This window comes from Podarcis raffonei, chromosome 8, assembly GCF_027172205.1.
Source record: "Podarcis raffonei isolate rPodRaf1 chromosome 8, rPodRaf1.pri, whole genome shotgun sequence".
Classification (NCBI taxonomy): domain Eukaryota; kingdom Metazoa; phylum Chordata; class Lepidosauria; order Squamata; family Lacertidae; genus Podarcis; species Podarcis raffonei.
In genome coordinates, this window is record NC_070609.1 from 65,631,723 (window position 1) to 65,644,944 (window position 13,222).

The 13,222-nt window shown below is 49.8% G+C and overlaps 1 protein-coding gene across 5 annotated transcripts in view; it reads left to right on the plus strand.

Annotated features, from left to right (window-relative positions):
- The first annotated feature begins 938 nt into the window (after nucleotides 1-938).
- The window catches only part of PER3 (period circadian regulator 3), a 28,182-nt gene continuing 15,898 nt past the window's right edge, over nucleotides 939-13,222 (plus strand). For 3 of the 5 annotated variants that reach the window (XR_008331878.1, XM_053400471.1, XM_053400475.1), the window contains exons 1-8: nucleotides 939-1,036; nucleotides 5,788-6,419; nucleotides 7,627-7,784; nucleotides 8,223-8,338; nucleotides 9,188-9,389; nucleotides 10,555-10,603; nucleotides 11,059-11,201; nucleotides 13,142-13,220. Coding sequence is in view for 4 of the 5 variants with exons in the window: in XM_053400471.1 (XP_053256446.1) it covers nucleotides 6,130-6,419; nucleotides 7,627-7,784; nucleotides 8,223-8,338; nucleotides 9,188-9,389; nucleotides 10,555-10,603; nucleotides 11,059-11,201; nucleotides 13,142-13,220 (1,037 nt within the window). In the remaining variant the exon portion in view is untranslated. The other 2 variants (XM_053400472.1, XM_053400473.1) reach the window with 2 other exon arrangements.

A 13,222-nucleotide genomic window follows, 5' to 3' on the forward strand; every position in this document is an offset into this window, starting at 1 on the left:
CATTGGCAAGCCCACGACAGTAAGACACTTTCAGCGCTTGGAGCGAACTAGTTTTGTGAAGTTCGCTGAATTAGTTGAAGAATATCTGAACTGCAACCTCAAAATAGTTCCCGGGAATGTAATTGAAATAAGATTTTGGAACGCAGAAATAAAGAAAATCACCAAACCATCAATTTTACCACATGGGGGGCCACTTAAATTATATTAATCGGAATTTGAACGATTCGTAGTTGTAACTGTTTTCTATTTTGGTATTGTTATAATGGGGCTATTATTGTATTGTAATTGAAAACTATTAAAAATTATTTTTTTAAAAGTTTTGTCTTGTAAAAGGAGGAAACTGCGAAGTGGAACCAGCTCCCTTTTTGGAAATGCTGAACTTGGGACCAGAACTTTTGAAATTTTTATTTTTTTGTTTTTAATCGCCTTTCCAGGCTCGTGAGTTTTGCAGGCGGCCTTGGAGACCGACAGAGATTGGCAACGGGCAGCCAAAGCCGTCTGGACAGAAGATCTCTAGGAACAGCCGCTTCCGTCCTGAGAGGACACACTTGCGAGGAAGATTGCGCGAAGCAGCTGGGCGCGCCTCGCAAACATGTTTACGGCTAAGCGGCAGTTGCTGAGCATGCGCAGCAAAGGGCGCCCGCCTCCCTCCCACCCGCTTAACCACCGTTCGCTCTCGAGCATGCGCGCGGGAGAGCAGTGAGTGCGCGTGTGCACACCACACGTAGACCTCCCTTTTCGGCTCCCCTCGTTCCAAGAGCGGGCGGCGGTGGGCGTGACACCCTCCTCAGGCACGCGGCATGGAAGCGCGACTTCCCGCGGGCTCCTCCCTCTCGCTACCAATAGCAACTCCGGCCCTCTTTAAGACCCCGCCCTTTCGGCCCCGCCCCTCCGCGCGCCTGTCCAATCAGGACGCTGATTTGGATGGCGCGCCCGCCTACGGGCCTTGGGGGCGGGGCTCCTGTCACGTTGCGCGGATGTGTGTAAAGTGTGAGGGGAAAGAGCGAGCGGAGGCGAAGGTCGGTGCTGATGGCGGGTGAGTGAATGGGAGAAGTGGGGCGCCCAGAGCCGGGTTGCCCCCCGCCACCACGTGCGTCCTGAAGACTAGCAACTTGGCTGGACGCGGTCGTTTTTGTGGGGGAGCGGGGAGGAGTAAAGGTAAAGAGTTGCCAGTTGGTGTTTGTTTTGAGGAGGAATCACCTAAAAGACACGCACTTCAATTCAGCTCAGTCGGTAGAGCAGTGAGGGTCTATTAATATCAGGGTCAAGGGTTCGAGCCCCGCTTGCATTGTAGGGGGTTGGACCAGATGACCCTGGGGTCCCTTCCAACTCTAGGACAGATAAAAGGGCGGGGTTTGCCGTAAGGATCGCAGTCAAATATTTCTCCGCTCCGGTTGAAGCTCCCTGTGGCCGTGACCCCTTTTGTCTTGAGGTCTCTCTCCTTGCCTGGCTTTTGCTCTCTCTCTCTCTGCCCAATCGTGTGTCTGAAGATTGCGTTTACTCCCAGAGCCCCGACCCTCCAGGATAGGGAGCAGGAGAAATCTGTTTGGCTTCTGTGGTTTTTTTTCTGTGGGGTTTTTTGGGGGGGGTGGGGGCTGCTTTGCTTTCTCTAGGACGGGGTGAAACTTCGCCTGGAGTCGTTTTCTGCTGCTCGGTTGCGTTAAAAGCCTCCAAACCTCAAGGGGGACGGGGCGGGGAAAAGGGCTGGGAGAGACCAGCACAGCAACCTCACGGTGCCTTACGTGGTGGTGAAAAGATGCGCCCATTGTTTAAACATTGCAATCGAAAGTATAGAACTCCTCCCAGGTCTCCACCTCTTTCTCTCCCCCCAACCCACTTCCCAGGAATGATAATAAGCATTTTTCTGTGTTTCCTTTTGCCTCTCCACGATTCGCAGCATTGTATATGTTCCTCCACCAAATCGTACTGTAGTGGTGGCTATTGAGAATAGGGTGACACAAGGATGGGGAGGGCGTGATACCTTGTGTATATATAGTTTGATTTCTATCAATGATTAGTTGTTTTCCAGTTTTTTGTTGTTGTTTTACTGTGCTCTTATTTTTATCCATAAGCCACTTTGAGTCCCTGTCAGGGGGAAAAAGTGGAGTATAAATAAATAAATAAATATACTATATAATAATTAAGGTAAAGGTACCCCTGCCCGTACGGGCCAGTCTTGCCAGACTCTGGGGTTGTGTGCCCATCTCACTCAAGAGGCCGGGGGCACACTTCCGGGTCACGTGGCCAGCGTGACAAGCTGCATCTGGCGAGCCAGCGCAGCACACGGAAACACCGTTTACCTTCCCGCTAGTAAGCGGTCCCTATTTATCTACTTGCACCCAGGAGTGCTTTCGAACTGCTAGGTTGGCAGGCGGTGGGACCGAACGACGGGAGCGCACCCCGCCGTGGGGATTCGAACCGCCGACCTTTCGATCGGCAAGCCCTAGGCGCTGAGGCTTTTACCCACAGCGCCACCTGCGTCCCTATATAATAATTAGTATCGGACTAAGCCATAGGGATCATTGGGATAGGGCCCGCTGTTTAAAGGAAGATATTTTTCCTGCTGTGGAGTAGGATGTCCATTAAATATTTTGGTATGTACGTACGAGCACACACACTCTTTGTTCCCTTCATCTTTAACAGTTCTTTACAGGTATGGTCTTCACCTGTCAAAAGAAGACATGTATTTCAGATTAATTCGGGGGGGGGGGAAGAGAGGTTTAAATAGTTGGCTGCAAAAACATCTTTAGAAACTAAGCAATGGTCTCTGCATCATCTAATCTAGAGCACCAGAAAGTTCAGAAAGTAAAAATCTGCAGGTCTAATTTGCTTGGTCTTAGCTACCATGTCAGACTATTTAGGGAATGGAATTCCACTTCACCCATAATTTAAGATTATTCAGGAATGTGGCTCATTTGCTTTCTGTTCAGTTAGCCAGGGGACATGAGTAGTTGTGCAGGTAGTTATGAGTAGGTTCCTCACAAAACTTTGCTTCAGCACTTGTAGTTAAACACTATTTCCAGTTCCTCCATTTTAAGACACACACACACACACACACACACACACACACACACACACACACACACGTCTGGGGCACACTGCCCTGTTTCCCCCCACTTCTGTTCATACTAGCCTCATTCAGCTCTTCATGCCCCCAATGTTACTAGGTGCCACTCAACCCCTAACCTTCCCCTGATGAGACTTTCAGGCATGTTTAGGTGAAAACTTAAAAGCCTCTCCTCCTGCCCCTCCTCATTTAAGAGTCTCCTTTTAATAAGATGTGGAGTGCACAAGATCCCTTGCGGGCAGATCTGGTGTAAAACTTCTATGCAAGTTGTGTTACCTTGTTCAGGACTATTGCCAGAAAAGATCTGTTGTTCAGTGTTTCTCTCCCCCTCCCAATTCAGCTCGGATTTATTATTTTCTTGCTTAGAGTTGATTGCTCGTCTTTTGTGACATCACTGCCTGCGAGCATTTCTGAGAGTGCTTTTCAAGCTTGCTTTTCCTCTGTTGCACTGGCTTTGAAAAAATTATTAATCCTGCCTCCCAAGAGGAAGCCCACCCTGTTATAGGAAAATAAGAAGCTTGTTGCACAGTATGGACTTTGGGGTGTTGACAAAACATTACAATCTGCTGGAATTGGACAGTGGAGATGTTGGTGTTTATGGTCCTGTACCAGACTAACAATTAGCAAATCATTTTCACTCTTCCATTGCTTCATCTAGTGTTATATAAGCAAGTGAAAAAATGCCCTGGAAGTAATTCATAGGAATTCAAGGTGGCATGTTGGTCCTGATTGGCGTGTCTCCCTGTGGGCCAACTTGCAGCCTGGGAGAAGCCCTGAGGAGCTCCATCTACCATCTCGCTTGGTGATGAGTTCTGGAGCACTCAAAAATATTTTGTGATATTTTGGTTGCCCAAATAAAGGTCATGCCCTATGGAGGACTTGCAGGTTTGTTTTTCCCTTAACAGCCACCACAGCTACCCTTACTTTTTTGTGTTGCTTCCTTGGCAGAAGTTAATGCCCAATGGTTAGTGTTGTACAACATTGTAGAACAGTGCGAGGGAGTGACTGACCCTCCCAAGTATTGTTCGCCTCCAGCTCCAGACAACGTGGCTGATGGTCAGGGAGGGTGGGAGTTGTAACCCAGCAACACCTGGGTTTTTGAGACCATTTTGCTGGTCCAACTTTGCACAATGGAGGGGTCATCTCCACACCTACGCACTTATTTGCAGATTGAATCTCCTGCTTTGGTTATACTCCTGTAATAAGGTGTGGATTCCTTCCTCCCCCCCACTTCCATTTGAAGGCTTTCACTCTCTGAATTGCACTTGAGTCTTGGGGGGGGGGAGTCTCAAGTCCAGAAATATCCCCCTGAGCTCATTTTCTTCAACCAGGGGTGGGTCATCTGTGCCCCTCCAAACGTTTCAGGCCTGCAGCTCCTATTTTCAACCATCCTGGCTTCTGGGGCTGGTGGGAGCCGAAATCCAGCAGCAACAGGCTCCCCGCCCCTGCCGTATACAGTCATTGTTGTGACCCGAGGAAGCAGCTCAGCCAAAAGGCACTTTTACCAAACCATTTAAAACATGACATGGTCCTGTTTTTGTGTTTTGTTTGAATTTTATTTCTTTCTTCCACAAGTACTGTTTGGTTGGTCCCCAGATAAAGCTGCTAACAATGTGAAGCTGGGACTCTTGCGCATCATGTCCCTCTCCTTGGGTTTGGCAAGCAAGCCATGAGTCAATAAGAAGAATTTCAGGTTGGGTGTTAACAAGCATTATGTAATAATGGAGAGGAGCATGAGACTCAAGGCAGTGTCTCCTGGAGTGTCCTGAGAGCTGTTGTGAACAGAACTTGCAGTGGAATCTGTGGCAGTTTCAAAAGTTCCCTTTTCAGTAAACTTGCTGAGGATTGTACTGCATGTTTTTTGCCCAGATTTTTTTAGCATGTGGTGTATTAACTCGGACGGTCTATTTGAAAAAGCCTTTTATGGTACCTTTACATTCAGTTATAGCAGAATTTATTGTCCTTACTGTAAACTCGTCTTTTCTTTATTGAAGAATACCTTTCAAGTTGTGCTGTTCAGGAGTTCTAGCTTAGATACACATGATCATCAAGACACTTACTTTTTCTTTGGCTTTTGATGCATTTTTCTTGAGGCTGCCTAGCAAGGTGGCAACACCCCTCAATTTAATTAGAAAGCGAGTCTGTTGCCTGCAGCCTTTCAGCAGGTTGACTCCAGTTTCTGTTCACCAAGTATTGGTGAACCGCCTACAAGTGTGTGGTGGAGCAGCAGACTGAAGCACTGAGAACCAAGCTCTGCCTGCTCTTGTGTGACACTCAGGGGATGGTTCTGTGTGTGGGGTCAGCCAGCTATTCACCACAAAGATATATTTGAAAAAAGCAAGTTTGCTGAAATCCACCAAAGCAAAATCTCTCTTTGGGTGTTCTTTTCCCTCCTGTAATTGTGCAGTGAGCATAGTCAAAGTTCCATATCTCAGGAGGAGCCTCCAGGAGTGCTAGAAATATGGGGACAATTATCTGTCAGGGTGCTGGGCTTCCCCCTCCCATGGCTGCAGTGGTAATCAGGTCTTCTGATGGACCCAAATGTGGTTATGGAAATGCAGCAGTCTGGCTTCAGTACTGAGACATTTCAAAAGGAGTAAGATGCACCATCCTCATCTGGTTATGGGCTATTCTTCTCTCTTAGCTGAGATGTTCATCATAATTAGCTTGTCTTTCTCTCACTCACTCACTCTCCCTCCACTTGGCTTCTCTTTTACCAGGATGAAGCCACTGCAGGATGAAGGCGAAGGGGAGATGGAGTCATTGAAACCAAAGGCTTCTGCAGCTCTCAATTGGGAGAGCTGTCTGAAGCTAACTCCCCACAAAAATCTGGGGCCATTGGGTCATCTTCAGACGGAGAGGATGCAGTGATTCTGGACACTGTGCCCATCCAGAGGTGTCACATGAACACATTGTTTTCAACAGTAAAATGAAAAGGGGGCAATTGCTAATGCCAGATTCATGCGGTTTTCAAGGTGGCTTAGAAAGGAGAACTTGAATTTGACAGTGGACCAGGCCATGGCAATAGAAGCCTCCTTACTGTAGCCTTTTGTCCGCTCACTATGAATGAGGACTTGCTCCAGGATGACTTCTTGGACCAGCAGGAAAACTGGTTGCCGGCCAACTTGGCCGAAATTGAGAACCGGGAAGGTGATACTCTTGAGCAGAATGGTACCTGCGAAGAAGCCGCCGCACAGATACGTTGTGGTGGAAGTACAGAAAGTAGCTCCATTGGAAATGAGTCCATCGGGACCAGCACTCACTGCCTTGAATCAAATGGCAGCTTGGCCAGAAATCCTGATGGGCAGGACAGATCTGTAGGTGGCAGTGGTAGCAGCAGCAGCTGCAGCAGGTAACTCTTTTTGCCAGTTTGGTGAAAAGCATGGCCGCGTTCTGATTCTAAAGTTGGCGCTTGTAATGTCCCTGGGTTGAAACCAGGAGCTGCTGGAACTGCTGGGCCTGAATTTAGGAGCCAAGCACCATATATATGGGGCACATTTGGAGGTATTCAAGTATAGACCAGTAAATTGTGGTCACAGAGTGACACTTGGGGGATGAATGGATGCAAAGTTCCAGGGAGGAGCAGGTGACTCCATCCTCCCTTCATCTCCACCATCCAAGAATTGGGTGGGCACAATACCCCCCCATATCGGGTAACCTTCACTGATCCATGTAGTGCTTGCTTTGGGATGAAGGCATCCCCATCATATTAACCAGATTTGGCAGGAGTGAAATAAGAAAGAGTTGCCAGCTGATTTCCTCCACGCAGAGCAGAAATGCCCTTCTAAAGGCAGTACTGGGTTAATGCAGCCTTGGCCAGCCTGGTGCCTGCCAATTGCCTTGGACTAAAAGTGGGTTAATCCCTTAATCCACAGATCCTTTCATGCAGCAGCAGACTTCCCGCAATTGTGCATATGATTGGCATTGCGGGGGGGGGGGGGGAGTTGCAATAGAAATTTAAAACCACAATAGTGAGGCACAGCAAGTAAGTAAATTAAACCACAGGAGACTTCAGAAGCCACCAGAATACATACTTTTTTAAAATTCAAAACCCCGGGGAAAGAAAGAATTGTTCCTGGCCTTCCTAGAGAGGCCATTCTACAGCTCTGGAGGCAATTGCAGAAAAGGCCATGCTCCTAGCCATGCCTCTTGGAAAGTGGGGTATGGAGCAGGGTTCAAAGTGGGGGCATAGGAATACATACAGAGGGCGCTATTATCTTGGGCCATAATGGCTTTTAAAGGCATGCTTCAGTGCTCTCAGGTATTTTAGCTGAGGGCCAGGCAGTCTGAAGTGTTTATGGGGCTTGTGACAAGAAACGTAGAGCCTGGAATGTGCAAAGTGCCATAAACAAATAGGGTTCCATGCGCCAGCCTTGCCCACATACTGGTCCTGTTAGATGACAGAGTTCCAGATCCTCCTTTACAGCACAAGGAGCGACCTTTCTTTGTGCTGAAGCAAACGTGGCTTTCAGCTTCTCCCCACCCAAAGCAGATATCACCTAAGAAAGGCCCTTCTTTCTAAAATATGCTTTTGTGCATTTTTTTGTATTCATCTGCAGCGAGCTGCTTTGTTGGAACCAAAGTAATAATAGAAAGCTGAAGCTGCTGATCCAGGAAATGAAACAATATCTCCCTGCAGAGCAGGTGGAGAGTTGCAGCAAGGCCAGCTCCCTCTGTGCCCTGAACTACGCTCTCAAGTGTGTCCAGCAGATCCAAGGTATGTGGGTGCATTTGAAGAAATCCCACACTGCACGTGTCGGCCTGTGCCCCAGCTCCCATCCATTGGCATGGCTGTATGATGTTGGGGGTTGAGTCCAGTGTTCTGGAGGGTGCTGAAGGGTGGCACATGTAATGGCAGTTTCCTGGGTTCCATCTCTCTTGTGCTCTCTCACATGAGCAAGCAGTGTAACCCAGGAGGATGCACCTGCCAAGGGACTATGAGAGGGCACACAGAATATGTTGGGCTTTCAGGAAGGGGCCACTGGCCGCCCATGGTGTACAGTGACAGCATGACTTTGAATTCTTCCTTAGAAAGGGATCTTGAATCTGGCATGGTCATTTTACAAACAGGGTTACGTAAGAAATACCCAAATTTGCCACCTGCTCATTGCTGATTTCTCCCCTCTGCCTCTTGCTTCCCTTGCCTCCTCACCAGCTGACAACAAAGTTTCTAAGGCTTTTGGTAAGCATGGAGCACATCAGACCGATGCCCCTGTGTATGGAGTGGAAGAGCTGGCAGCCATCATGTCTGAGCACGCCCCCAAAAACACAGTAAGTGACCCAAATGCTAATTGGGGCTCTTTGCTCATTTTAGGTGTACTGGTCAAAGAGTTAGCAGCAGCTCAAAGATGCTTCATAAAACGTAACCACCACAAAATGGCTGTTGTCTTCCTTCGCTGTAAAGCTGCATCTCTGCTTCACTCTTAAAGAAGGGATGAGAGAGACCTCCCAAAAAGTAGTAATGAGTGATAAAAGCAGTGAGCAGGAGTTGGTGGATCTGTCCGTGTGCAGGTCCCTGGGACACTTTTGTTTCTCAGCCTCGGGAAAACACAAGGCCGCAAGAGTTCTGTGTTGATGTCAGTAATCTATCTCCATCCTGAATCAGGAGGGGGCGGGAACCTTTTAGATGAAGCAAGGCCACATTCCCTAGTAGGTGGGGCCAGAAGCTGAAAGCAAGGCAGAGCAAGAGATGTGTCGCTTGGCTTTGTACAGCTGGCTACACAAAAACAGCTGGCTACATTTCAACCAGAGAATTTCTTAAACGTGCATATCTCCATCTCCATCCTCCACCTAGGCAAGCAGGAAGTCTTCTCACACTTCAGGACTCATTGCTCGAGGCAAGAAGCACTTGGTGGAGGGCATGGAGTGGGGCTGCTGGTAGAGTAGCCGGGCTTGAGGAGAGTCCCGAGAGAGGGAGGCATGGAGGGCACATTTGACCCTTGGACCTTAAGGGCCCTTGCCTTTGGCGTAATGACATCCCGTGTAGCTGAGAAGCGGCAGGTGGCAACTGGATCTGTAATGTGAAAACTGAACACCTGTGTCTCTCTATGATCTTGTTGGCTTGCCAAGTGGCTCCTGCTGTTCTGGCTGTGCTTGAGGATTGTGCTTCTTTTTCTCCAGGACACCTTTGTAGCCATCTTTTCATTGCTCTCCGGGCGGACAGTGCATGTCTCTGAGCAAGCCGCCTCTGTCCTGAATTGCAAAAGGAAATACTTGGAGTCCTGCCGCTTTGCAGAGCTGTTGGCTCCCCAGGATGTGGGCGTCTTCTACACTCACACCAACCGGGCTCACCTGCCACTTTGGAACACGGAGGCCCCAAAAGGTGACTTGCTCTGCCCGGGGAAATTGCATCTTATGTGCATGGTTGTATAAAATGCAAAACACTTGAATGAGTTGTAAATATTGTGCTTCAGATAAACACAGAGAATTATCTGGTTTACCAGTAATTCTTGTGTTGCTATTACAATATTGCAGCACATAGTCACTACCTAACCCAATGGGGGCAGGGGGGAACACTCCAATCTGCAGGCCAGATTTGACCCGACATGTGTCCCAATTTTTGCGGGGCTGTTTCAGCTTCCACACACCTGATGTCACCTGTGACATCTGTATGGGACAGGTAGAGATGTGACTGAGTTGGCTGTGCAGCAAAGTTCCTCACAGGGCATTTGATTGTTCAGCCAGTCCCTGCAGAAAGCATCAGCTGAAGGGCACTGAGTTTACCCGCGCTGGGCCAGGCAACCAACTTGAGTTCTGCTCCTGGAACTTGATAATGCAGCTGATTCCTGCTGTTCCTCACCAGCTGGCTGCTGGGTGGTTGGGAAGGACATTGACAGGTGGACATGACAACCTGTCTGTCTGTCATCTGACAGGACATCTGGTACTTAACTCGCTCACCTATCATAGTTGGCCTGTGGGGTTGGGGACAGATAATGTCATTAAAAACTTGTGCACGCTCTCGCAGCACTGATAGTTCAGAGACTAATCCTGGGAGAAATGGGCTGAGGGTGGAAGGGTGGGCAGGTCAAGGGCACAAAGACGTAGCTGGTCTTCTTTGCATGCAGCTCATCTGACCATGGAATGGGAGCTGAGCGTGAGCTTTTAGTGGCATAGGAGAGCTGAAAATAATGCTAATATATTTCACATTTGGCAACTAATGCAGCTCTTTGGTTTCAGATAGTACATGGGTAGACGAGTCTAAAAAGTCTGAGGCACAAATTTTCACAGCCGTCTAGCAGCTATGGTGACTCATTTACCAGAAGGAATGTATTTAGCATTAACTCTAGAAGTATATACTCAGTTCTGACCAAACTAAGCCTGCTAGAGTGAAATATACTTCCACTCCCATCTTCTCTGGTCTTGGTGGGCAAAAAGGCCATCCTAGTTTTTGAAGTAGGTCCTGCGGGTGAGAGGGTAATAAGATGAACATGCTGAGAATGAGGAGAATTAATAAACAAATGTCTCTTTATGTATTTTTGCCCTTACAGACTCACTTTATGAATATGCACAAGTGAAGTCCTTTTTCTGTAGACTAAGGTGAGTATTATGCAGGATTATGGCAAGAAGAGGGGTGTTACAAGCTATTTTCATCACAACTTTTCTGTGTGCATGTTGATGCCCAAGCATTTTAGGATGGTAGTGGTGACATTTCTTCCTATTACCACCCTGCTTCATTTTATGAGACTAACTAGAAATAGTCCTTCTTCCCCCCCCCCCCCCCCCTTGGTAGTACGGAGTAGAATCTGTGACTACAAAGTGATCAGTTTCTTACTAAAAGGAAGCGTTTTGCTATAGACTGTTCCTACTGTTATAACACTTTGATGCTAAAATGCTGCTCTTCAGAGGAGACAAAGGAATCAAGCATCAGAGTGAATTAACAGGACAGCAGCTTCCTCTTCCTTCTAGCCAGAAACCTAGACAATCCCTTGCCATTTGGAGTAAACTTCACCTGTAGCTGATGAATCAATTGTTTTATGTTGTTTTGTTTGCAGGGGAGGCAAAGGTCAGGACCGAGAGAAGCACTACTACCCATTCCGGATGACCCCTTATTTGATCAACTTCTCTGTCTCTGACCCCAGTGGGCCGATGTCTTGTTGCTTGGCTCTCGCTGAAAAAATCCACTCTGGCTATGAAGGCAAGAAAAGGGGAACTCCAGTTAAAATTGGCTGGGCTAAAACCCAAGTGTATCATGCTAGATTCTGTTATGTTTCCATCCCATCTTCTTCTGGGAATTAACTTTGGGACTGGATTGCACCCAGCATCCCTGTTAAATGGTCTGTGTGTGTCTCATGGATGTGTAGGGATGTAGACAAGGCGGATGCTTTCAATTCTTGTGTGTGAACCAGTTTGACAGAACATTCCAACTTCCTGGTCAGCATGCAAGGGAATACGGACTGTAGCCAAGTAGACCCACTGAAATTAATACCACCTACCGTATTTTTCGGACGATTGGACGCACTGGACCATAGGGCGCACCTAGTTTTTTTGGGGGGAAATAAAGGGAAAAAAATTTCCCTTTATTTCCCCCCCAAAAGCAGGTCAGGGAAACCGAACCAGGTCGAGGAACAGCGGGATAGTGGCGCTGCGCCTCCCTGCTGTCCCCCGAGCTTGTGGGGCTGGCTGATGTCTGCCCGGCGGGAGGGGCGCTCTGATCCAGGGCGCCCCGCCCGCCGGGCGGCAGGCTGCTATCCGCAGCTTGGGGAGCCTTGCGGGGAACTCCTGCAGGGCTCCCCACCCTGCGGATGTCTGCCCGGCGCGAGGGGCGCTCTGCTTCAGGACGCCCCGCCCGCCGGGCGGCAGGCTGCTATCCGCAGCTTGGGGAGCCTTGCGGGGAACTCCTGCAGGGCTCCCCACCCTGCGGATGTCTGCCCGGCGGGAGGGGCGCTCTGCTTCAGGGCGCCCCGCCCGCCGGGCGGCAGGCTGCTATCCGCAGCTTGGGGAGCCTTGCGGGGAACTCCTGCAGGGCTCCCCACCCTGCGGATGTCTGCCCGGCGCGAGGGGCGCTCTGATTCAGGGCGCCCCGCCCGCCGGGCGGCAGGCTGCTATCCGCAGCTCGGGGAGCCTTGCGGGGAACTCCTGCAGGGCTCCCCACCCTGCGGATGTCTGCCCGGCGCGAGGGGCGCTCTGATTCAGGGCGCCCGACGCTCCGGGAAGCAGGCTGCTATCCGCAGCCTAGACATCCCTGCGGGATCTCCTGCAGGGTTGCCTAGGCTGCGGATGCGTTCCCGAAGCGCCGGGCGCTCTGCTTTCAGGGCGCCCGACGCTCCGGGAAGCAGGCTGCTATCCGCAGCCTAGACATCCCTGCGGGATCTCCCGCAGGGTTGCCTAGGCTGCGGATGTGTTCCCGAAGCGCCGGGCGCTCTGCTTTCAGGGCGCCCGACGCTCCGGGAAGCAGGCTGCTATCCACAGCCTAGACACGGCTAGCGGAGCGCTAATCCCGAAGCTTGGGGCTGCGGAGCTCAGCGCGCCCCAAGCTTCTGGGTGCCGGCAAGGTCTAGACGGCTAGCGGAGACCTTGCCGGCACCCAGAAGCTTGGGGCGCGCTGAGCTCCGCACGCCCCAAGCTTCGGGATTAATGCAGCGCTCCGCTAGCCGTGGGAGAGCTGGGTCTCCCACGGCTAGCGGATAGCTTCCTGAAGCCTGGAGAGCGAGAGGGGTCGGTGCGCACCGACCCCTCTCACTTTCCAGGCTTCAGCGAAAGCCTGCATTCGCTCCATAGGACGCACACACATTTTCCCTTGCTTTTTAGGAGGGAAAAAGTGCGTCCTATGGTGCGAAAAATACGGTAAGTTAGTCATATCCGTTAACTGCAGTGGGTCTGCTCTGAAAGGCACTAACCCTGGATAAAAATGCCATTAATCTAATTTTGTGAACGAAGGGAGGTTCTAGATGGAATAGTATCTCTTCCCTCAGCCTCTTTTGACAAGGAAAGGCTCCTGAAACCCAGAGAGAGAGTTCCTGAAAGTGTTGAGTGTTGTGGGTCCGCTGTCAGAAAGGAAAGTTGTTTGGGTTCACATGAACCTCTAAGTGGATCTTGAGCTATCATTGATGCTTGGTGTTTCTTTTAAATTGTTAGCTCCTCGAATTCCTGTAGAAAAGAGGATCTTCACCACCACTCACACCCCAGGCTGTCTCTTTCTGGAGGTGGATGACAGGT